At 37.7% G+C, this 26612-nt stretch overlaps 1 protein-coding gene across 1 annotated transcript in view; it reads left to right on the top strand.

Moving 5' to 3' along the window:
* The window catches only part of DNAH8 (dynein axonemal heavy chain 8), a 407368-nt gene that overhangs the window by 75014 nt on the left and 305742 nt on the right, over positions 1-26612 (top strand). Inside the window, exons 13-21 of the mRNA XM_073884828.1 lie at positions 1987-2184; positions 7902-7978; positions 10591-10690; positions 11529-11648; positions 13199-13334; positions 16454-16641; positions 19457-19537; positions 19960-20076; positions 21047-21166. Of these exons, the coding sequence (XP_073740929.1) occupies positions 1987-2184; positions 7902-7978; positions 10591-10690; positions 11529-11648; positions 13199-13334; positions 16454-16641; positions 19457-19537; positions 19960-20076; positions 21047-21166 (1137 nt within the window). The remainder of the gene's footprint in view (positions 1-1986; positions 2185-7901; positions 7979-10590; positions 10691-11528; positions 11649-13198; positions 13335-16453; positions 16642-19456; positions 19538-19959; positions 20077-21046; positions 21167-26612) is intronic.

Genomic DNA, 26612 nt, shown 5'->3' with positions numbered 1-26612 from the left:
GGCGAATATTGGTGTTTCCCAGAGCCCTGTCTTTAGTTTTATTTTCTTCTTACCCAAATGTTTATGAGAGAGAAGGGATGGGAAGCTGGTATTGCTGGGGGGAGATTTAAGGGACGGGAGCCTTGTAGGTGGGGTAGGGTGACGCTGAGATGAGACAAACATAGCAAGTTGAGAACTGGAAAGGGTGCCAAGGCTGGTGAGCAGAGAAGGGATTACAGGTTGGTTGTCAACCGGGGGGTCAAAGTGGATAAAGAGAGAACTGACGAAAAAGCCAAGATGAGAACAAACAAGCAGGAGTGTGGTCGAGGTTGATCACTGTGACTGGCTTTCACGTTGTTGCTATGTGGTGTTGGGAGTGGAAGACACACTGGCTGAGTTCGAAAGGCCAAGCATGGGACAGACTGCTGTCTCTGCCTCTTGATGACTCCTCAGCCACCCATGGACAAAATGGAGGTTGTGTTAGTGACAGGAATTACATCCCAGCATCTGGCTGTTGGGGCCAGGTGGCAGGGTAAGGGATAATGGGCAGAGTCTTGGCAGGTTAGGAAAGCAGAGCATGTGGGGAGTTTGAGTTCTGCAGTTTGTTTTTGTTTTTTAAGGTGAGTGGACTGTATGTGTTGGTAGGAGACCCAAGTATTTTGCATCCTTACATACAGTATATACAGCGTGCTGCAAATTGCAGGCAGTTCGTATTTCTTCCAGGCTTGGGCTGGCTTCTTGGATGACCGTGGTGTTTGGAAGTGTACAGAAATAGTGGTGTAAGAGTGAAAGTTGCTCTGAAAATGGTCGTCTGGGTTGATGTGCACAGGGAGCTTATGTGAATTCTGCGGGCTTCTTAGGAGGACCAGTAGTGTTGTCTTCATGGTGTGTAATATTTGGAGGAATCCCCTGAAAACAGGTTTATTTTCTGTTTGGCCATTGGACCCATGGGCCCATCCTGGAGAGCTTTGAGCATTGTTCTCCAAAGCAGGAATCAAAGAGGGGAATCACTGATGAAGATTCAGGAACGGAGTAGCCTGTAGACATGAAGGACTTTTGTTTTTGGTGTGTGAAGTAGGTGGTGGTGGTATATTGAGTGAGAGGCAGCCATTTGTGTAGTTAAGTTCATTTTGAGGGTTTCCCAAGTCTCTTGGGGGTCAGAAGGGACTGCAGTTGTCTTCAGGCTTCTTAGGGCTTTGGTTGCCTGAATGCAGGTGAAAGGGAAAACACAGGTGGATTTATGCAGACTTACATATCAGAACTGTGGTGAGGGCCAAGAAGAATGCCAAAGCTTTTGAAAATGATTTTCAGAAAATTCTCCAGAGCAAAAGGATGAAGCTATTCAGACATCTGTAAGAGTTTTGCTCAAATTCTTTCCTTTCCCCTCTTGAGAGACAAAGTGATCAAGATCTGAGAAATATAGCAAGCCCTCTCTGGATATGATAGGAATAGTCTGAGAATAGTAATGATTGGTGACAGGGATTTGTCTTCTATTTTATCTTCTCTGGCTGGTTTTAGCTAAATGATCTTAGGGGCTGTTTATTGGTTTGTTTTTTATTTTTTCTTTTATTTACTTATTTATTTTAAAGATTTTTTAAAAGATTTATTATTTTGAGAGAGAGAGAGAGAGAGAGAGAGAGAGAGAGAGCACAGTGGGGAGTGGCAGAGGGAGAGGGAGAGAAAAACCCAAGTAGACTCCACGCTGTGTGCAGAGCCGTGTGTGGGGCTCCATCTCACCACCCTGAGATCACAACTGAGCTGAAACCAAGAGTCAGATGCTCAACTGACTGCGGCACCCAGGTGCCCCTAAAGAATTTGTTTTAAAGTAATCTCCACACCCAGCATGGGGCTCGAACTCACAACCCCAAGGTCAAGAGTCACATGCTGTGCTAACTGAACCAGCCAAGTGCCCCTTGGTTTGTTCTTTTAAATCAATGATTCATTAAGAGTTTATTCTAGGGAAGGGTCCTAATATCCCATTTCTAAAATAACACTTCTCTTTTTAAGATTACAGAAATGATAACTATTGTGCAAACATATTCAGCCTTGAGTAATTCCACCATAGAGGGAATAGATATTATGTCAATAAAATTCAAAAACATATATCAAGGGGTTAAGAAAAAACAATATGACATTCTGGATCCAAGAAGGACAGAATTTGATACAGATTTCTCAGAGTTCATGACAAAAATCAATGGTTTAGAGGTAAGTAATTATACATACTTTTACTTTAGTAAAGCTGAAATGTAACCAATAGTATTGGAATTCACATATTTACTATTTATTAGAAGTTACTCTTGTGTAGTTGATCAAAACTATTTGCCAGTGTGAAAAATGTTTTAACTAGTCCACAAAATATTTTCCATCTTTTTTTAATGAAAAATGAGCATATTCAGTAAAAGATATCAATGAATACCCAGAAGGCCACAGGGTTATTATAGCTGGGGTTCATTTTTAGTTTGCATTGGAATTTGTATTTGTTTTTTGTTGTGCTGAGAAGCCAAGGTCATTTTTCCAGGCTAAGAGAAAGTGTGTAATCCTTATTCTTTGTTTTAAGTGTGAAAAGATTTGAGGACAGATTAGGAAGATGGCTCGCTCTCCCCTTGGCCTTGTACTTTATGGCCACATTCTCTCTACAGCTTAGAGGACAGCTCTAAAGAGGACCTCATCCTGTTTGTCTTAGCTTAAGGGATACCAGAAGGATGAAAGGTACTTAAAAAGAGTATGTCTGGTGACACTGCAACATATTTCTCTCCCACATTTTGGGCTTACATGACCTCAGTTACTATCTTACTGTAGTAACCCCAGGCTTAGCCCCAGGGAATGGTCTCCTTTTGCTGCAGAATGTCCTGGAGATACAGAGAGGGACAGGAATATACTCTATCCACTTCCTGAATCTGAAACTCTTGCCATCAAGGTGAGGAAAGCTATATATATATTTTTTTCATTTATTTTTTAAAGATTCTTTAAAAATTATATTAAGGTAATCTAGGCAATATAAATAAGAATGATACTAAAATTCTAACAGTGGCTTTTCTTTTTGGCATAGATTTCCTTTCAGTTTTTGAAATTAAGTTTTGAAATATCAATTTGTTTGATATTAAGATATGTTTTAGTTATTACTTACAGTGTTTGGCTAGTTGGGCAGAGTGGAGTTTGCTTCCAAAATGCTTTAGGCGTTATAGTTTATGGCAATGGGAATTTGTGGGTTTAAAAAAAAAACATTGCTTATTTTTTTAAAGATTTTATTTATTTGAGAGAGAGAGAGCGCACAAGCAGGGGGAGGAGCAGAGGGAGAGAGACAAGCAGACTCCTCGCTGAGCGGGGAGCCCAGTGCAGGACTCAATCCCAGGACCCTGAGATCATGACCTGAGCCAAAGTCAGAAGTTTAACGGACTGAGCCACCCAGACGCCCCTGCTTAAATTTTTATAATTTATTTTTTATCATTTAATTTTTTTCGTCATGATAAGTGTATTCTTTAATTCCCATCCCCTATTTCTCCCATCCCCCACCCCCTCCCCTTGTGTAACCATCAGTTTGTTCTCTATAGTTAAGAGTTTGTTTCTTGGTTTGTCTCTCTCTCTCTCTTTTTTCCTTTGCTCATTTGTTTTGTTTCTTAATTTCCACATATGAGTGAAATCCTATGATATTTGTCTTTCTCTGACTGACTTGTTTCACTCAGGATTATACTCTAGCTCTAACCATGTTGCAAATGGCAAGATTTCATTATTTTTTATAGCTGAATAATATTCCGTTGTATATATACCACATCTTCTTCATCCATTCATCTATCAATGGACACTTGGTCTGCTTCCATAGTTTGGATATTGTAAATAATGTTCCAGTAAACATAGAGGTGTATGTAGATTTTTGAATTAGTGTTTTGTAAATTTTGTGTGATCCACACTATCCAGTAGTGTGATTACTGGATCAGAGGGTCGTTCTATTTTTAATTTTTTAAGGAACCTCCATACAGTTTTCTACAATGGCTGCACCAATTTGCATTCCTACTAACAGTGCAAGAGGGTTTCTTTTTCTCCACATCCTCGCCAACACCTGTTGTCTCTTGTGTTGTTGATTTTAGTCATTCTGACAGGTGTGAGATGATATCTCATGGTTGTTTTCATTTGCAATTCCCTGATGATGAGTGACATTGAGCATCTTTTCATGTATCTGTTGGCCATCTGTATGTCTTCTTTGAAGAAATGTCTGTTCATGTCTTCTGCCTATTTAAACAATTTTTTTATTATTTTATTTTATTTTATTTGAGAGAGAGAGAGCAGGGGGAGGGGCAGAAGGAGAGGGAGAGTGAAAACCCTAAGGATGGAGCCGGAGGCATGTCTTGATCCCCTGACCTTGAGATCATGACTTGAGCTGAAATCAAGAGTCAGACACTTAACTACTGGAGCCACCCAGGTGCCCCCTGCCCATTTTTAAACTGGATTATTTATTTTGGGGTATTGAGTTGTATCAGTTCTTCATATATTTTGGATACTAATCCTTTATTGGATATATCATTTACGAATATCTTCTCCCATTCAGTAGGTTGCCTTTTAGTTTTGTTGATTGTTTCCTTTGCTGTGCAGAAGCTTTTTATTTTGATGTAGACCTAATAGTTTGTTTTTTTGCTTTTGTTTCCCTTGCCTCAGGGGACATATCTAGAAAAATGTTTACTAGGGCCAATGTTAGAGAGATTACTGCTTGTGCTCTCTTCAAGGACTTTTATGGGTTCAGGTCTCACATTTAGGTCTTTAATCTATTTTGAGTTCATTTTTGTGTGTGGTGAAAGAAAGTGGCTCAGTTTAATCCTTTTGCATGTGGCTGTCCAGTTTTCCCAACACCATTTGTTGAAGAGACTGTCATTTTCCCATTGTATGTTCATTCCTCCCTTGTTGAAGATTAATTGACCATATCATCGTGGGTCCATTTCTGGGTTTTCTGTTCTATTCCATTGATCTATGTGTCTATTTTTATGCCAGTATTATACCATTTTAACTACTACTGCTTTGTAATATAACTTGAAATCTGGAATTGTGATACCTCCAGTTTTTTCTTTTTCAAGATTGCTTTGCCTATTCAGGGTTTTTTTGTGGGTCCATACAAACTTTAAGGTTGTTTGTTCTAGCTCTGTGAAAAATGCTGTGGGTCTTTTGATAGGGATTACATTAAATCTGAAGACTACTTTGGGTAGTATAGACATTTTAACAATATTTCTTCTGCTAACTCATGAACATGGAGTGTCTTTCCATTTCTTTATGTTGTCTTGAATTTCTTTCATCAGTGTTTTATAGGTTTCAGAGTATAGGTCTTTCACTTTGGTTAAGTTTATTCCTAGATATTTTATTGGTTTTGGATAATTATAAATGGGATTGTTTTCTTCATTTCACTGTCTGCTGCTTCATTATTGGTGTATAGGAATGCAAGAGATTTCTGTACATTGACTTTGTATTCTGTGACTTTACTGAATTGATCAGTTCTAGTAGTTTTTTGGTGGAGTCTTTAGGATTTTCTATATATAGTGTCATGATATCTACAAATAGTGAGAGTTTTACTTCTTCCTTGCCAATTTGAATGCCTTTTATTTCTTTATGTTGTCTTTATGTTGATTGCTGTGGCTAGGTCTTCCATACTATGCTGAATAAAAGTGGTGAGAGTGGACTTTTTCCTGTGCTTGGGGGAAAAGCTCTCAGTTTTTCACCATTGAGTATGATTTTGGCTGTGGATTTTCATATAAGGCCTTTATTAAGTTGAGATATGTTCCCTCTAGGCCTACTTTACAGAGGGTTTTTTATCATGAATGGATGTTGTAATTTGTCAAATGCTTTTCTGCATCTATTGAATTGTCATATGGTTTTTATCCTTTTCTCTTGCTGATGTGATGTATCCTGTCAGTTGTTTTATGAATATTAAACCACCGCTGCATCCATGAAATAAATCCTTCTTGATCATGGTATGTGATTTTTTTAAATATATTGTTGGATTTGGTTTGCTAATATTTTGTTGGGGATTTTTGCATCTATATTCATGAGAGATAATGGCCTGTAGTTCTCTTTTTTTATGATGTCTTTATCTGGTTTTGGTATCAGGGTGATACTGGCCTCATGAAATGAATTTGGAAGTTTTCCTTCCTCTTGTATTTTTTGGAATAGTTTGAGAAGAATGGGTATTAACTCTTCATTAAATGTTTGGTAGAATTTGCCTGTGACACAGTCTGATCCTGGGCTTTTGTATTGCAAGTCTTTTGATTACTGATTCAATTTCATTTCTGGTAATTGGTCTGTTCAAATTTTCTATTTCTTCCTACTTTAGTTTTGGGAAGTTAAATGTTTCTAGGAATTTATCCATTTCTTCTAAGTTGTGCAATTTTTTGGTATATAGGTTTTCATAATATGCTGTTACAATTGTCTTCTTTAGGGTTGGGTGTTATTTCTCCTCTTTCATTAGTGATTTTGTTTGAGTCCTCTTTTTCTCTCTCTTTCTTTTTCTTTTATGACTCTGGCTAGAGGTTTATCAATTTTGTTGATCTCAAAGAATGAGCTGCTGGCTTCATCGATCTGTTGTTTTCTGTTTTGTTTTTCAGTTTTTATGTCATTTATTTCTACTATAATGTTTATTAATTCCTTCCTTCTGCTGGTGTTGGGTTTTATTTGTTCTTTTTTTAGCTCCTTTATGTAAAAGGTTAGGTTGTGTATTTGAGATTTTTCTTGCTTCTTGAGGCAGGCCTGTGTTGCTATAAACTTCCCTCTTTGAACTACTTTTGCTGCATCCAATATTTTTATGATTTATTAATAAAGATTGTATGTTATAAAGGCTTTTATGTGGCCTTATGTACAAATTTTAACTTTCAGTGTATTTAGAGGCCATCGTAAATTTTTAATATTTTCAAAGAGGTGTCAGTGTTTAAATTTTCCTTCCTTCCTTTCCCAAATTTTGATTAATAAACATGGCCTATATTAGTAGACCATACCAATTTATCAGTGAAAATAATTTGCAGAGTGTGTCAGTTCCATTAATTGGGTATCAGGAGTTTGGAGTTCATTGCTAAGGATGGTGGGAGTCTTAGAAAAATATTTTCTTTTTTTTGTTCTTCCTTAATGTTGCAAAGAGGTTTCTGAGAGCAGCAGTGTTGTAAAATGACACGTGTTGACCCTGGGTGTCTACAGTGTCACGTTGCTCTCCCAATATGCTTCGAAATTCTAAATGTTCCAAGAAATAAGCTTGGTAAGGGATATACACTCCTTTTATAAATCTCTAGGTCAGTCATATCCAATAAATAATAAACAGCAAATGCAAACCACATATGTAATTTTAATTTTTCTAGTAGCCACATGAATAGGAGTTGAAAGAAGCAGGTGAAATTAACTTTAATAATACATTTTTTCAACCCAAATATTCAAAATATTACCATTTTATTCTTTTTTTTTTTGAAAGATTTTTGTGTATTTGACAGAGAGAGAGAGACAGTGAGAGAGGGAACACAAGCAGGGGGAGTGGGAGTGGGAGAAGCAGGCTTCCCGCTGAGCAGGGAGCCTGATGCGGGGCTCGATCCCAGGACCCTGAGATCATGACCTGAGCCGAAGGCAGTTGTTTAACCAACTGAGCCACCCAGGCGCCCCCAAAATATTACCATTTTACATGTTGAAATAAAAATCATTGAGATATTTTACATTCTTGTGTGTGTGTGCTAAGCCTTTGAAATCTAGTGTGCATTTTACTTTACATCTCACTTCCAAGTACTGACATTTCAAGTGCTCAGTAGCCGCATGTGGCCACCATGCTGGATAGTGCAGTTCTAGATGCTTAGATGGTAGGTGTGTTTCAGGTTATTTTGATTCTGTAGAAAAATCATTAATTGTTGTTAAACAAAAACAATCTCTTTTTTGATGCCCCAAATCAATGGAATATTAATATTTTATTTTAGATACAAATACAAGCATTTATGAACAGTAGTTTTGGGAAAATCTTATCTTCTCAGCAGGCCCTTCAGCTGCTTCAAAGGTATTTATAATGCATTAAGTGGTGTAGTTTCTAAGTGTGATAACTTTATATCTCAAAATACAATTTCAAATAAGATATTTTTGGAAATCTCCCTCTGTAAACTTTAAGACTTATAAACATTAATCTTTCTTTCAATTACCATTAAGTAAACTGGTAAAAATGTGAAATATAGTGTGATATTTTTCATTTCATTTTTTGAAGCAAAAGTCTTCCAATAAGAAAATGAAATTATTAGGGAAGCCAGGGCAAAAATGAACTATTGGGATTTCATCAAGATAAAAAGCTTTTGCACAGCAAAAGAAACAGTCCACAAAAACCAAAAGACAACCGACAGAATGGGAGAAGATATTTGCAAATGACATATCAGATAAAGGGCTAGTATCCAAAATCTATAAAGAACTTATCAAACTCGACACCCAAAGAACAAATAATCCAATCAAGAAATGGGCAGAAGACATGAACAGACATTTTTCCAAAGAAGACATCCAAATGGCCAACAGACACATGAAAAAGTGCTCAACATCGTTCGGCATCAGGGAAATCCAAATCAAAACCTCAATGAGATACCACCTCACACCCGTCAGAATGGCTAAAATTAACAAGTCAGGGAACGACAGATGTTGGCAGGGATGTGGAGAAAGGGGAACCCTCCTACACTGTTGGTGGGAATGCAAGCTGGTGCAACCCCTCTGGAAAAGAGTATGGAGGTTCCTCAAACAGTTGAAAATAGAGCTACCATACGATCCAGCAATTGCACTACTGGGTATTTACCCCAAAGATACAAATGTAGGGATCCAAAGGGGTACGTGCACCCCAATGTTTATAGCAGCAATGTCCACAATAGCCAAACTGTGGAAAGAGCCAAGATGTCCATCGACAGATGAATGGATAAAGAAGAAGTGGTATATATACACAATGGAATATTATGCAGCCATCAAAAGGAATGAGATCTTGCCATTTGCAACGACGTGGATGGAACTGGAGGGTGTTATGCTGAGTGAAATAAGTCAATCAGAGAAAGACATGTATCCTATGACCTCACTGATATGAGGAATTCTTAATCTCAGGAAACAAACTGAGGGTTGCTGGAGTGGTAGGGGGTGGGAGGGATTGGGTGGCTGGGTGATAGACATTGGGGAGGGTATGTGCTATGGTGAGCACTGTGAATTGTACAAGACTGATGAATCACGGATATGTACTTCTGAAACAAATAATGCAACATATGTTAAGAAAAAAAAAGAAGAAGAAGATAGCAGGAGGGGAAGAATGAAGGGGAGTAAGTCAGAGGGGGAGATGAACCATTAGAGACGATGGACTCTGAAAAACAAACTGAGGGTTCTAGAGGGGAGGGGGGTGGCGGGATGGGTTAGCCTGGTGATGGGTATTAAAGAGGGCACATTCTGCGTGGAGCACTCGGTGTTATGCACAAACAATGAATCATGGAACACTACATCAAAAACTAATGATGTAATGTATGGTGATTAACATAACAATGAAAAATATTAAAAAAAAGAAAATGAAATTATTATACATGATTTTTCCTCCAGCTATGTAATATATTTGAGGTTAATTTCATAGCCCTCATTGGAAAGGGAGCGAATAATATTTAATTCTGCATACTGCAAGGATTTCCAAAAGTGAAATTATCTAAGGGTAGTAGATTCTCAAATTTCCCATTTTCCCTCCAGAGTGTTCCTGCTGCTTCCTTTTCCTCTGTCCTGACAACGGTGCTCCCCTGAAGAGTAGGAAGGACAGCCTGGACTACAGGCCATTTCCTTCAAGCTCAGGGAGGACTCATAGCCTCTGTTAGGGACCCTTTGGGAACTCTTTCCTGAGAGCCAGTGCCTCTGGGTTTGGGCCTAGTTTTGCTAGAGTTCCACATCTTTGTAATGATGGACCATACCTGTGAGACCTTACCTCATGACACCACTGAAAGAGTCAAACCAGACTTATGAAATGATTTTGACCAATGAAAGTACTGTACAGACAGATGGCAGTACTAATTTCTTGGCGATTTCTCTCTGTGTCTCTATCTGTCTCGCTGTCCGTCTGTCTCTCTTTTTACCTATAGTACACTGGTGTAAAATCACTTTATTATTTGGATGTTATTGTCCTAGTGCTTCCTGTGTATCACTTAGTCTGAAAGGGGAAGTGATGTTTGCCTGACAGATCATTGTTATGATATGGCCATTTGGAATGATGTGAACATTAATACTAGCAGAGGGATGCTCAGTGTGCTGGCCTCCATCTTTGCGAAGCCAACCCCCCACTCATCTTTTCAATTTTGGTTTCAATGTCTCCTTCTAAGGGAAGTCTTTCTCGACTCCCCAGACTTGGCTGGTTCCCCTGATATATGCATTTCTGGTACCCGTGTGATTTAAATAATTATTTATGTAACTCTTGACTAAATCTGCATTTTCCATAACATAACTGGAGGCTCCAGGAGGGCTGGAACTACACCTGTTGTGTTCCTCTCTGAATCCTGGGACAATGGATGAGGCCTGGTAGGGATATTTGTCAAAATGAGTGAATGCATAGGTTTTTAGGATGGCAGCAATTCTTAAGTATGTTTCTCATTTACTTTTGAATTATTCACCTTCAATTACTTTCAGATTCCAGAAGCTGCAAATCCCCTGTCTTCAGTCAGAAATAAACCATACAATTGAGCGTATTCTTCAGTTTTATGTGGCTGAACTTGAAGCTACTAAGAAGGCAAGGATCATTTTTGTAAATAGAATGATACTTTATTTTTTAAAAGATTTTATTTATTTATTTGAGAGAGAGAAAGAGAGCAAGTGAGAGAACAAGTAGTGGGGAGGGGCAGAGAGAGAGAGAGAGAGAGAGAGAGAGAGAGAGAGAAGTAGACTCCCTGCTGGGCAGGGAGCCCAACTCGGGGTTTGATCCCAGGACCCGGATCCGGACATCATGACCCGAGCCGAAGGCAGACACTTAACCAACTAAGCCACCCAGGCCCCCCCAGAATAGTACTTTAGTACAAAAAGAAAAGTATTGTGAAAGTATTTGCCATCATTATCTTGTGCTAAGCTTCTCAGAATGATCCCTTCACTACTAAGTACCTCTGATGCACCCTTCTCTATGTAGGAAGGTGTTGACGGTGTATGTCATTGGACAACCAGATTGACATCCCCATGCACTTAACAATTGTGTTTTGTTTTTTTGCAATAGCATTTATGTGTGTATAGGAAAGCCCATTGAAGTTAATATTTCTGCATGCAGAAATAGGGGCTCTGAAGAATATTATAACAGATATAGTATAGCTTATGTACTCCCTTATTTGAAGATTTCCTTAAAATTTGGGATAAAATATAGAAAAAAGATACATACAATGGGAAATAAGGGTTAAGAGAGAATTAAATATCATATATTGTAAACATCATAGTTTCTGAACCACAGATTATCACTGAAGTGCATTTACATATTTATTGACTACCTCTTGTGTATAAAACATGGGAATACAAATGCATTAAATACTTTCTGCCTTTTCCATTATATTGAATTTTAAACATTAATACCAGATCTTTAATTACAGCTTTATCATTCTCAAAAAGATGACCCTCCTCTTGCTCGCAACATGCCCCCTATTGCAGGAAAAATACTTTGGGTGAGGCAGCTCTATCGACGGATAAGTGAACCCATCAACTATTTCTTTGTAAGCCAATAGTTACATTTACAGTATGAGGATTATGGTGGTTTTAATATAAGACATATATTTTATCCTGTAATGTTTGTGTCCAATAAAGTAGTTAGAGCTACTGCTTTCACGAGGCAAAGCAAATTTAGTTTATAAACATGCTTGAGGGAGACTAAACCAATTCTCTCATGTTTTGGTAGGTAAGCTCACTTAATTACAGTTAATCTTTAAGGGGGAGAATCATAACCTTATGACTTTTAGTAATACAGGACAGTTTATCAAGGCTTTTTTTAAAAAAGATTTTATTTATTTATTTGACAGAGATAGCGAGAGCAGGAACACAAGCAGGGGGAGTGGGAGAGGGAGAAGCAGGCTTCCCGCTGAGCAGGGAGCCTGATGCAGGGCTCGATCCCAGGACCCTGGGATCATGATCTGAGCCGAAGGCAGACGCTAACGACTGGGCCACCCAGGTGCCCCTTTTCAAGGCTTTTAAAGAGTCATTGTTTTGAAAACAATAAAGTCTAGGCATAGTCCTGAAGATTACTTCTATGTGTGGACAATTTAGTGAAGGTGAAGACACTCTTAGTATGTTCCTGACTTAAGAATTGAGATCTAGAGCAAAGTATAATAGAGTACATGCCTTCTCTGTGTCCTTAAAGTTATTAGATTTCTGAAAAGCCCCAGGATACTCTTAGGCCCTGTTGGCATTCTGAAATTGCCAGTTGGCTTTCTCTTTGATTTTGGTTTGGTTTGATTTTGTAAAGAGACAGACTCACAAAGCAGTTGGTTTTCTTAGGGCACCATCTTATGCCTAAATACAGAACAAAATAAGTACCAAAAATAGTCTTGCAGGTAATTTTAGTATTTAAGCATTCTTGAAAGTTAAGTTTCCATTGTTTCTGTTCGGCTGCTCTTAATCATTTTACTATTCTCACTATTTGTAAAAAAATTCAAAGCCTGGTCTTAAAATAGTGGCCAGGGTGGGGACTCCATTGCTGATTGATTCTGCATGACAGAGCCGAGATTGCCCTGTTTTTGACATCTGCGAATCAAACATAAAATGTTCAATGTTTACATAAAGAAATTGGTTTTTGTTCTTTGATATACGCTTTTTTTTTTCAGTGCTGGAATTTGGGGTTTTCCCTGATACTCACAGGTCAAGGAAAATCAGTCCATTGTATCTTTTTTCCTTTTTATTTAATATTATTATTAATTAAATATTTCAAACCCACACAGTATAGAAAATACAAAACTGATATCTTATCCAGAATTGTGGGGAGGGAATAGAGAATTGAAGGCAGAGTTCTCTCAGCCTGGCCAGCTGTTAAGGCTAGAGACCTTTCTTTCTTAAATCCTTTATTTCCTTTTCCAATGTTCCCTTTCCACCGGTAACATTTCCCTACTTCCGTCTCTAGTTTGTATGGCTTACCTCATCTCTGTTTTACTCGGAGGCAAAATGTAAGGCATAATTATTTGATGACATTTTAAATAACAGCTTTCTGATTGGGATATGAAAACAATCAGCAGTCTTTTAATTATAAATCTTTTTCTTCCCCTTTAAAAAACAGAAAAACTCAGAAATTTTGTCAAGTGCGGAAGGTAAAGCTGTCATTCGTCAGTATAACAAAATTTCCTATGTTCTGGTGGAATTCGAGGTGGTCTATCACACAGCCTGGATCAGAGAGGTCTCGCAGTTACAGTATGGTGTGTATAAGAAATGCAGTGATGCTATGGAGGGGGTGTTAGGTGATTTTGAATGAAGTCATGGTTCTGGAGAATTTTCACATCCCTTTTATACAATATTACGATGGTTACATTTAGATTTGGGGATGATACAATTTTTTTTTTACAGTTGTTAATAAGATTCTGATTCTATAAGCAAAAGTTGTCATCACCTTAGAGTTGATATACTTCGATTGTGACTTTCCACTAAAAAAACCCAGTATTTAAAAGTAAATATTGAGACCCTTCATAGATATTTCTCCATAGATTTAGGGGAAGTTTTCATACTCAGTTTTGTCATAGATTCATTGTTATAGATTCAAATCCCGGTCCCAATCAGGGGAGAAAGAATTGTACTTGCTTGTCTTCCTTCCTCCCTTCCATTCTTTCTTTTTCTATAACTGAATTTAACTTCACTTTTGAACTCCAGGAAATTCAGAGTATTAGAGCTGTTTCTAAGTACCTCTGCGGGGTGCCAAAGCATTGGGTGGAGTCCGCTGTGAGGCAGGGGATGGATGGTTTCAAGCCATCATGCATCCATGCTGCCATCACCTGGGCTGTTTGTTACCATGGGGGCTCAATTGTTCAGTTCAGGTTCCGCTGTGTCCCATCTTAACCTTAAACTCTTATCTGTAATCTTGGTGGAACCCTGACTGTGTCCCTGGACAGAAAGGTTTCTCCCTCCCATACCAGGATCCCCACCCAGAATGGTACAAAACTACAGGCACAGGAAGCACAAATCCTGTGGTTGCGTCACTGGGAGTGATAGTAAGAGGGGCCACTCTTTTTCTGCCTCTTGGTTCCAGACCCATATATTTTAGCTGTTTGAGGACATGTCACTGTTACTACCATTGATTTGCTCATGCCTGTGTCCTGGAGGACAGGTCCCAGACCTGCAGATTGTCTTCCCCAATTGGCCCCTTAGTTTAGCCTTTAATAAGCCACTTGTACCAGGCCAGCTGTTTCTGGGTAATGAGTGTGGTAGGACCCTATGGATCCTCCTGAAAACTAGCTAAGGAACAACCCTCCCAAGGAGCATCAAGAGAAACTTAAAGTTCACATTATGGAAAAGAACAAAAGAGAATTGTTAACTGAAGTATGGAGCAGGCAGTATTTGGCTCCTACAATATCATACGCTTTTCTACTTTTCTTTTGTCCTGATGGTTTTTCCTCATGTTCAAAAACAAGTTCACCAGTCACCTCTTCCGTATAGCCCCTCCTTATTTTTCCACAGCAGAAAATAACGTCTTCCTCCTCCAGAGTCCTCTACTCACTTTATCTGCTCTTGTTTCTCATGACACTTATGGCTTTAGGGATCTGTCTCATCTCCCCTTCACATTCCAAGGATACTCTGTTTCATCTTTGTATCCTTTAAATAACAGTCAGTGATAACGAACACTTACATAGTTCTTACCCTGTGCCAGGCTTTGTCAAAGCACTTTACATATGCAGCTTCCTTTAATCCTCATGGCGACCCTACGAGGAGCTATAATTATCATCATTTTATAGATGAGGAAGCTGAGGTACTAAGAGATTAAGTCATTTGCACAAGCTCATCACACAGCTAGGAAGTGGCAAAGCTGAGCTTTAAATCTGCCTTTCCTACGAACACAGGTTAGTGGAAATGAATTGCTCAGCAAGGCTTCTTATTATATTGACGTGGCTATATGTAACCATATAGGAACTCGGAATAATAATTGAGGACCTGGTATTGGCCTCTTTCAGATGGTTGCTCTATAAATTTTAATGAAATGTCACTCAGTCCTGGAGCTGACTTCTTGGCTGTCATTATTCTTGGTGGTCTTGCTGACCATTTTGTCCTTTCAAGAAAACTCAGTACAGCCTTAAGGAAGATAGATTTCATTAAATGAATGTTCCAAGGTTATTTTGGAATTTCCTTGAGAGGATAAATGATTTCTAACCCAATTTTAAAAAGATTCCAAACAAATTAGGTAAAATTTTTAGTTGAAATCCTCATGCAGCCAGCATCATTAAGAACCATTTCAAGACTAATTTTATCTGATGAGTAAAAGTCAACTAACTTCAAAGGAATATATGGACTATTTCATTTTACTAGAAATTCGATGCAGCCACATTCTATGAAGTAATGAGAGGCTTGGAAGATACGTAAGAAATTCTCATGTTAGTAGTGTTTGCTAATATAAGATATAATTTAAGCTAGCACATACTCATCTAGAAGTGTGTTATTATTATGCCTGTAGAAGTAATTCACGTTAGGATAACAAATAAGCTAAGGCTACTCACCACTAACCGGGATTATATATTTCAATTCATAATAAAAAGCATGCCTGCAAATTCCTATTTATATGAATGATGTTCAGGTAGGGATGGTTTCAAGCCATCATGCATCCATGCTGATGTAGGTGTAGCATAAAAAAAAATCTTTCTCTATATCCTAGAAGCTCACAATGCCATGGTGTTTAATAAATACATCTTACTGATATTGAGCTTAGTTACCATACATTCAAGATGGAGGCTTAATTCTTCCTTTAAAGAAGCAGTTTGGGGTTCATTGTGGAAAAGGGTTTGTCATATGAGGTATGTCATATTTTATAGTTGTGCACACCTTCCAGTTCTCTCCCAGGGGTGAAATCACAATCCATTAAAAGAAACTACATTGTATTATAGCTCTCTTAGACCCACTCAGAAAAGTGTTGCAGTTCATAGCACGAAGGCTATCTGTTCTTCATTCATTTTTATCTCTCCAGATCTGATTTTTGGGCTTGCAGACATTCTGCATTCACTTATTTAAGTTTTGAGCACTGACCACATGTCAGATGCTATGCCTCATCACCTGGGATATCCAACACTATTGTTCTATTAAGAAGTCAGTTCCCAGTGGGGAAGACAGGTGTGTAAACATGGCTGGAAGCAGAGAGGGCATGTATTGAATGGAGCATTGGGTGTTATACGCAAACAATGACTCATGGAACACTACATCAAAAACTAATGATGTAATGTATGGTGATTAACATAACATAATAAAATAAAATAAAAAAAAGAAAGCCAAAAACAAACAAAAACAAAACAAAACAAAAAGAAATCCAGAAAAACTAATGTCAATAATCATTTATTTGTAGCTTTACAAGCCACACTTTTTGTGCGACACCCAGAAACCGGGAAGTTGCTGGTTAATTTTGATCCCAAAATTCTGGAAGTTGTTCGGGAAACTAAGTGCATGATAAAAATGAAGTTGGATGTACCAGAACAGGCAAAGAAATTGCTAAAATTGGAAAATAAATTGAAAGCAGACAAATTGCATTTGCAGGTAAAATAGATTATATACATATATTTTATTATTTTTTTTTATTTTTTTATTTTTAAAGATTTTATTTATTTATTAGAGAGCGAGCAAGAGAGAAACAGCATGAGAGGGGAGAGAGTCAGAGGGAGAAGCAGGCTCCCCACTGAGCTGGGAGCCCGATGTGGGACTCGATCCCAGGACCCCGGGATCATGACCTGAGCCGAAGGCAGTAGCTTAACCAACTGAGCCACCCAGGCGCCCTATATACATATATTTTAAAGATTTTATTTATTTGAGAGAGAGGGCACGAGAGAAAAAGAGAGCACATGCATGTGTGCACAAGCGTGAATGGGGGAGGGGCAAAGGGAGAGAGAATCTGAAGCTGACTCAGTGCAGAACCTGATTTGGGGCTCCATCCTTTGACTTTGAGATCATGACCTGAGCTGAAACCAAGAGTCCAATGCCCAACTGACTGAGCCACCCAGGCACCCCAAGATAGATTATATTTTAAAATTATTTTTGAAGGAGGTTTTTTTTTTAAAAAAGAAAATTAAATCACTGCAGTTGTGCTGATGTGGTATTGATTATTTTCATTTTTCTTCAGCTTTATTGAGGTACAGTTGATGAATAAAATTATAAGATATTTAAAGTGTACATCATGATGATTTGTTATAAATATACATTATGAAAGGATTCCTCTCATGTAGTTCATTCATCACCTCATATATATATGTAACATACATATATATGTATATATTAAACCAGAAAGAAACAGTATATATCTGTTTATATATACACATATATATTTGTTTCTTTTTGGTGAGAATGTTTAAGTCCTATTCTCTTAGCAAAATTCAATTATATGATATAGTGTTATCAGTTACAGACACCATGTTATACATTGGATCTTCAGTCCTTATTCATCTTTTACCTGAAAGATTGTGCCCTTTTACCGACCTCTTCCTATTCCCTCCCTACCTCTAACACCTGGCAAACACTTTTCTACTGTTTTTACAAGTTCAGCTTTTTAAGATTCCACATATAAGTGAGATCATATAGTATTTGTTTTTCTCTGTCTGCCTTATTTCATTTAGCATAAGGCTTTCAAGGTGCATCCATGTTGTTGCAAATGGCAGGATGTCTTTCTTTCTCATGGCTGAATAATACTCCATTGTGTATATATACCATATTTTCTTTATCCATTCATCTATTGATGGATGTTTCTATATCTTGGCTATTGTAAATAATGCTGCAATGAACATGGGAGTGTAGATATCTCTTCGAGATCCTGATTTCATTTCCTCTAGATCTACATTCAGAAGTGGGATTGCTACATCATATGGTATTTTTATTTTTAACATTTTGAGGAACCTCCATACTGTTTTCTATGGTGGCTGCACCAATTTACATTCACACCAACAGTGTACAAGGGTTCCCTTTTCTCCATATGTTGGCCAACACTTGTTATCTCTTGTCTTTTTGAGAATAGCCCTTCTAACAGGTGTGAGGTACCATCTCATTGTGGTTTTGGTTTGCATTTCCCAGATGGTTAGAGATATTGAGTACCTTTTCATGGACCTATTGGCCATTTGTGTGTCTTCTTTGGAAAAATGTCCATTCAGTTCCTTAGCACATGTTTTAGCTGGATTGTTAGAGTTTTTTGCTATTGAGTTGTGTGAGTGAGTTCCTTATATATTTTGGCTATTAACCCTTTATCAGATACATGATTTGTAAATATTTTCTCCAATTCCATAGGCTGCCTTTTCATTTTGTTGATGGTTTCCTTTGCTGTGCAGAAGCTTTTAGTTTATATAGTCCACTTGTTTATTTTTGCTTTTGTTGCTTGTGCTTTTGGTATTAAATCCGAAAATCACTGCCAGGACCGATGTCAAGGAGCTTACCCCCATGTTTTCTTTTTGGAGTTTTACAGTTTCAGGTCTTAAATTTAATTCTTTAATCCACTTTGAGTTGATTTGTGTGTGTGTTATAAGATAGGTGTCCAGTTTCATTCTTTTGCATGTGACTGTCCAGTTTTCCCAACACTATTTATTAAGGAGACTGCCCTTTTACTTTTGTATAGTTTTGGCTCCTATTTCTGGGCCATCTATTCTGTTCCCGTGTTTATTCTTTTTTATTTTATTTTATTTTCTATTCCAGTATAGTTAACATACAGTGTTGTATTCCCTTGTTTCTTCTTTATAGTATTAAAATACTGATGTGCAAATAGGAGTTTGGGAACAGAAAAGGAGGAAAGGAATTAGTAAGTTCAAAACTACTGAGTAAACATTGAAATAGTTTAATATTGTTTATTTGGGGAAGAATTAACTTGAATCCACATTTCCCATCACACCATGCAATAAATTACAAAATGATCAAAAGTTGACCATTATGGTTGATCTCTAAAAAATATCTAAAAGAAAATAGATAAGCCTAGTAACTGACTGTGCATACATTTATTTTGATTCAAGAAAAGAAGTGTGGCATCAGTAACAAGTATGCTTTAATGTGTCAGAAGACAAGGAACAGAAAGGGGAAAAATGTGTAATGACAGATATTGTGAAAAGATAATTATCCAAGCTATTTGAAATAATGTAAATATAGAAATATAATTAAATAATAAATTGAAACGTGCCACTCTAGAAAGCTCCACTGACTTGCTGTTTAAAGTACATTTACAGGTGAGGAAAAAGTATGGTAAATTAATTTAAATTTAGGTGAGCAGCCTTAATCTTGGCAGGACTATGAGGAAACATTATAATGAAACCTTCCTGGTATGAATCAAAATATGACCTGCTTTAAAATAAATTAAAGTCACACATATCATTTTGACTTTCAACAGGGTCTTCTGCAGTATTACGATGACTTATGTCAGGAAGTGCCTTCGGTGTTTGTCAATCTAATGACCCCTAAAATGAAAAAGGTTGGTAATGCTGAAGGTTTATATTGATTTCCCTGTTGTTTAAAATTAAATTCCCGTTCTACAGATTATGGATTTTAGAACATCTATTCTTGCCTAGATCCTCTGTCTTTCTAGTTCAACATTATAGCCCTATTTTTCCTATAGAATGACTTCTTGTCAACAAATTTTGTTGCCTTTGAAAAACAACTAAATCTCAATAATGAGCACTTTCTAAGAATCCATGATTCTTCATGGACAGCCAAAGATGATTAAAAAACAAAGTCACCTTTACCAGGTATAATGGAGGGAAATATAATTAAGGAAATATAACCTATAATATTTCCAGGTAATAAAAGAAAGCCTTTTTTTTTTTTTTTTTTTTTGTTAATGGTGGGGGTTTCTTTTAATCATGGAAGCTGCTACTTTTTTTTTTTTTTTTCTAGGTGGAATCTGTGTTGAGACAAGGGCTCACAATATTAACATGGTCATCTTTAACACTGGAAAGCTTCTTTCAAGAAGTTGACTTAGTTTTGGATATGTTCAATCAACTTTTAAAGAAGGTATGATAGATACATTTTTAAAAACTACGTACATTCACACGCAGGCTATAAGGAATAGTTTGCTTATCTATGAAAGCTATTTAAAGGGTGTGACTTTTAACTAAAGGGACTCCTATTAAGTTAAAAAAATAATGCTTTATGTTTCTCTAGCTACTTTGGGGCCTTTTCATTTAGGGTTGCCTTGTTTTTGTGTCTGAATTACTTGCCTTCAGTATGTTAAAATGGTAGTTCAACTCCACTGGGCAGTTTAGAAAATGGGATAATGGTAGACAGTAGCAGATGACAGAATGGAGTGCTTAAATATTAATACATCTACTATTAGTTAGATGAGGCATTCATCTAATTGGAGACTGTCTGTTGATTTCTGATATCTTTGCTATACAGATCATGCATGCCTTTTTAGATATGCTGGTCTGTGATGGCAGCATGTTACAATAGACAAAACTTGGAGGCCTGGGAGTCAGCTAAACCTAGTTACAATGATCGGCCTTTTGCTATCTATGCGTTCCTTCCTAGGTTACTTTACTTATCTGAGTCTTTGTTTCTTTAGCTGTATAACTTGGATAGTAAGTGAGTCAAGGACTAGAGTAAGGATTAAAAGAGATAACACATGAGATTATGGCACATGATGCTTGCTCTATAAAACTTTAGTTCCACATTAAGCCTTCTTTGCAGATGTACTCCTAAAATTTCCGCGAAATTGTGCTTGGCTCAGGACCCAAGTTTCTAGATATAGCCCTCTAAATTAGTTTATAACTCAAGTACATTTGGATGAAAGAAGAGTTTTCCTCTACATTTTTTTTTCTTGTTGGTAGATCAGTGACTTGTGTGAAATGCATATTGATACCGTTCTAAAGAAGATAGCCAAAACTGTGTTAATTTCCCTGCCTGAAGGTGGTGCTACCAAAGTAGAAGATATGTTGACGCTCAATGAGGTATGCATTTATGTATTTTTTTTTCTTGTTGGTAGATCAGTGACTTGTGTGAAATGCATATTGATACCGTTCTAAAGGACATAGCCAAAACTGTGTTAATTTCCCTGCCCGAAGGTGGTGCTACCAAAGTAGAAGATATGTTGACGCTCAATGAGGTATGCATTTATGTATTATGTTTTAATCGTAGAAATCCTGGCTCATAAACCTAAAATGTGAATTTACAATCTAACAGTGGAAATCTCTGTCAGTAGCATATAGAGATCCTAGCTTTTTTTGAAAGCCTCAGATCCAAAGACTCAGCATGGCTTCAACAGCTCAAGCCTATGGCCACACCCTAGACAGGATCTTACTAATATCCTCAACCTCAGGCTGGAGTCTCCTGGGTTTCCAGCAGTGGCTCACTGTTCTTTCTTCGGTGGACATCGGGTACCTCTTGGTTTTAACTACCACAAACTTTCCCTTAAGCCACTCACAGAAATCTGGGAGTCATCTGGAATCCTTTCCTCACTCCCATTTTCTAAATCCAGTCAATCTTGAGGCTTAGCGAGGTTTTTGCCTTTTACTCCGTTTGCTTGAATTGCCTCTTCTTTTCCATTCTTACTACTCCCTTCCTATGTCAGGCCCTTAAGGCTCATTCTGAATTTAGCAATTGATGTTATGATCTAACTGTTCTCTCTGCCTCCCTATTTGGCCCTCATATCCATTCTCCACACTGCCACTCATGATCTTAAATCCTTCAACAGCAGTAGCATCCAGTCTCTACAGGACAAAACCTAACCTCCTCAGCATCACAATATACTGAAATTCTTTGAGTACCTATTTATCCTCCATTGGCTCAAAATCACAAAGACAGGAACCCTGTCTAATCATTTTTGAGGCCTGGCACAAAGCAATCTCTCTCAGAAACACTCACTTTATATCTTGAACCAGATTCTTTTTTCTTTCTTGCCTGCCATGTGCTTCAACTACACTCAACCCTGCTGGTTTGGGTCACCTGGCTCGTGTTAACCAAAGGTGGTTCTGTTTCAAGGGGTCCAATCCAGCCCATGGGATACAAGTGCTTTTGCCTCTCTTTCTATGGAAATGCAGGCTCTTCTTGCCTTTAGGGGTTTGGGTAGCCTGCTGGTCTCTTGCCTTAGGACCACTTAGGCATGGGTCAACCCCTCTATCCCCAAATTCTAGAGGACATGGGTCAGGGTCTCTGAGTAGTTCCTTTGAAGTACTCTACACTTATTTCTACTTGATCTCTACCAATGATCAAGCTTCCTTTCTATAATCTCAAGATGGGCAAAGGGCTGATGGTTGCCTTGCCTGCTACCATTTAAGAATCACCTTCTTCAGACAATTATCAGATGATCTCACTGATATGAGGAATTTGAGAAATGAGACAGAGGATCATGGGGGAAGGGAGGGAAAAATGAAACAAGATAAAACCAGAGAGGGAGACAAACCATAAGGGACTCTTAATCTCAGGAAACAAACTGAGGGTTGTTGGAGTGGAGGGGGGTGGGAGGGATGGGGTGGTTGGGTGATAGATACTCCGGAGGGTATGTGCTGTGGTGAGTGCTGTGAATTGTGTAAGGCTGATGAATCACAGACCTGTACCCCTGAAACAAATAATACATTATATGTTAGTAAAAAAAAAAAAAGAACTGCCTTCTTCATAATGTGTAGGATCTTAAAGTTATTTGTTCTCAGCATTGGGACATTGGCTGTAACAGAGACAACACTAAATGACCCATTTTTGCATCCTGTTCTTGGAGCATGCAAGTTTAAAATGATTGTGCCTTCCTGGCCATTTGTTCCTTCTATCATTGTTAAGCTTTTAATCTTTGAAGACTATTTTATTTGACATTATTATAGCTACACCAAACATTTTTGGTTATTATGTTCCAGATATATCTTTACCATTCTGGGTTCTCCTATTTTAGGTTTTCTCTTCTAAAGAACAGTTAGCTGGTTTTGTTTTTAACCTACTGTGAAAAATCTGTCTTTTTTTTCTTTTTGCAAATTACCATATAAATTTAATGCACTTCCAATTAGAATTCCTATACCTTTCTTTTCATAAGTTGGATTAAATTATATTATTTTTAAATGATGAGTAATGAATAGGTAATAAAAAGTGAAAATACTTAAAGCCATTGTAATCAAATCAATATGGCGTTAACAGAAAAAAATATAATTTAGAGGAACAAAATAAAGAATCTAGGAGAAAAAGATCACAATGAAAGATTAATACACATCAAAGGTAATATTTTAGTTCAGTGGTAAAAATGATGGATTAATTAAATGGTGCTGGCACCACACACTGTTTCTCAGGAAGAAAATACGATTAGGTGCATATCTCTCTTTTTTTTAATTATTGAAGTATACTTGACATACAATGTTAAATTAGTTTTAGATGTACAACACGGTGATGGACAATTCTGTACATTACTCAGTGCTCACCACAATAAACATAATCACCCCCTGTCACCATACATTGTTACAATATTGTTGACTATTGAATACTCTATCTTGTACTTTACATCTCTGTGATGGATTTATAACTAGAAGTTTGTACCTCTTAGTTCTCATCACCTATTTTATTTTATTATTTTATTTTTTTTAAAGATTTTATTTATTTATTTGAAAGAGAGAGAGAATGAGAGAGAGCAAATGAGAGGGGGGAGAGTCAGAGGGAGAAGCAGACTCCTCGCCGAGCAGGGAGCCCAATGCGGGACTCGATCCCGGGACTCCAGGATCATGACCTGAGCCGGAGGCAGTCACTTAACCAACTGAGCCACCCAGGCGCCCTCTCATCACCTATTTTATCCATCTCTTCACCCCCATCCACTCTGGCAACCACCAGTTTATTTTCTGTATTTATCAGTCTGTTTCTGTTTTTTTTTTTTTTTTTGGTCTGTTTGTTCATTTGATTGTTTGTTTTGTTTCTATCCATGTTGTTATAAATAGAAAGATCTCATTCTTTCTTATGGTGGGGTAATATTCCATTGTTTATATATCACATCTTTCTTTATCCATTCATCTATTGATGGACACTTGGGTTGCTTCCATAATTTGGCTATTGTAAATAATGCTGCAATAAGCATAGGGGTGCATGTATCCCTTTGAATTAGTGTTTTTGTATTTTTTCTGTAAATACGTAGTAGTGTGATTACTGGATCATAGAATAGTTCTATTTTTAACTTTTTGAGGAACCTCCATACTGTTTTCCACAGAAGCTTTGCCAGTTGGCATCCCCACCAGTAGTACAAAAGTGTCCCTTTTCCTCCACATCCTTGCCAACACTTGTTTGTTGTGTTTTTGATTTTAGCCATTCTGACAGGTGTGAGGTGATATCTTGTGTTTATGACATGTACTTCCCTGATCAGTGACATTGAACATCTTTTCATGTGTCTCTTGGCCATTTGTATGTCTTTTTGGAAAATGTCTTTTTGGTGTTAAAATGTTTCCATCTTTGTTCAGTAGAATCCTTCTATATTTTTTATATGACTCTAGTAGTCTTTGAAAGCTTCCTTGCTTTCTGGAACTATAGGGTATCGTAGGCTTATCTTGTACATTTCCTGTTCCAGATCTGGGATCACCCATTTCTCCAGTCAGCCCTCATTCCTTTCTATGTTACCAGTGGAAAATAGTATATGGAGATCACAATCTGGGTCCTAGGAAAGGCACTCATTTTAAACTTTTAGCTATTCCTTATAGTATTATTTCTGCATCTCCAAATAGTATACTTAGGGTACTATTTCTTGAATTGACAAATTTGCACATTATTTTCTTCCTGCTTTAATAAGTGAGCATTCAGCTCTTTGACCCTATCCTCTATCACTCCTCCCTTGTCTTCTCAATATAGTTATAAAATAATTTTTAGTTAAACAGTAATGGTAAATAGCAACACTTAATTATGCCTATATAGATATTAGCCAATGCAGAACCATGTATGGTACATGTAATGTATTTTTTCTTATACAACTTTTTTGTTTTTCTTGGGGTTTCTAATTGCCTTTGTTTTCACATGTTCTTTCAGATACACTATTATATCACAGTTCCATTTTTCCCCCCAAGTGACTTCCTCTCAGAGCCCTCTGAATGCCTGTTTTTAACCTGGGTTGATTAGTCTCTAGGTCAGCTGCAAAATTATTAACCTGGGACTCTCCCTGTTTGCTCTATTTTCTGGATTCCATATTATTCTAGGAGAGACGGCCCTTCAGATGCTGAAATGGTCTTTTCTGAGCAACTGAAATTTTCCAAAGAAGAAGTCTCCTGCTTCCTGCCCTGGGGGGCTAGGGGTAATTTCCTGCCTGTCATTTTCTTCTCACTTATTCTAGGATCTGACTATATGCACTTCATACCAGGTCTTACTTATAAACAAACAGAATACAACGAAGCAGGGAATACCTATATCGGTATCCTTTTTGTCCCGTTTACAATGATAATCATTTTCTATTGGTATGTACGTATAACTGTTGTGACACTATCAACTGCTTAGTGGGGGAAAATTCACACTACCAGATATAATTTATTTTGAACACACAAAGAAATTTTATATGCATAGAAAGAGAAACAGATCACACAAATCAGGGAAATTGGAATAGATTAAGTGTGACCAAGTTTGAATGTGGTGATTGCATTGATATCACAACAGAAGATGCTATTACTATTAGATAAGTGATAAGTTAAGATACAGGAGGTGGGAATTTTGAAGAGTGCTTTGCCAATCAATATGCCCCAGTAAATTGCATCAGAGGGATCCAAGGTCTAGTAATATGTGGGCTGCTTATTACCCACATATTAATAAGGTGGGCCATTATAATGAAGGCAGAGTAAGATTTATAATGACAGGGCAAATCTGGTAATATTCTGGACAGAAATACATTTTGGAAACAAACCATACATAATGCTAATTTTGGTGGGAGGTTAGTGTGGGCCAACCAGTGGTTTCAAACCATATTTGGGAACCATGGATATTTGCAGTCAGGGAACTGGTCCTTGACTTGGAGCATCTAACTGGTTTTAGGAGAGGTTATGTTCATTATTAAAAAGCTGTCATCCACTGGCTTCACATTGGATCTTTTGCTCTATGATGCTGAGGCTGGGACTCTGCAAAGTACATTTATCTTTGGCCAGCTGGCTCCCTTTTAGGCTTTGCCAATAGTTGTGCTAGAAGGTGGGTGGAGGAGAGAGAAAAGGCTTGCTCTTTCCTGTTTTTCTTCCTGTTCCCAATACAGTCAGACAACCTCTCGACTGGCAGTGGCAGTTAATCCTAGGTCCTAGCTTTTTCCAGCCTTTCCAGAACCAGCTTCTTGTGCTTCTCAGATGTACCAACACCATGAGGTCCTTCTCTGAGGCAATAGTACCAGCTGAGCAGCACCCTCACTTCCCAGCTCCAGGTTCTAAAAACTCCAGCCTCTTGCCTTTGCTCTCCCACACCCCAGGTCCGGGAGCTGCTTCCTGCAGTAACTCTCTGTGTGACTTTTGTGTCCCCTTTTGCCTTTTTGGGTCCTTTGACAGTTGTTTAATCACTTCTCTATATTACATTCTCTCATTCTGTTTGGTAAAATAGCTGGCGTGGCATCTGTTTTCCTGACTGAAACCTGACTG

The sequence above is a fragment of the Callorhinus ursinus genome, unplaced genomic scaffold, assembly GCF_003265705.2.
Source record: "Callorhinus ursinus isolate GAN/ISIS: 27379988/994484 unplaced genomic scaffold, GSC_fseal_2.0 scaffold59, whole genome shotgun sequence".
Classification (NCBI taxonomy): domain Eukaryota; kingdom Metazoa; phylum Chordata; class Mammalia; order Carnivora; family Otariidae; genus Callorhinus; species Callorhinus ursinus.
Note: the sequence above shows the minus strand (reverse complement) of the source record. Positions and strands in the feature narration are given on the sequence as shown.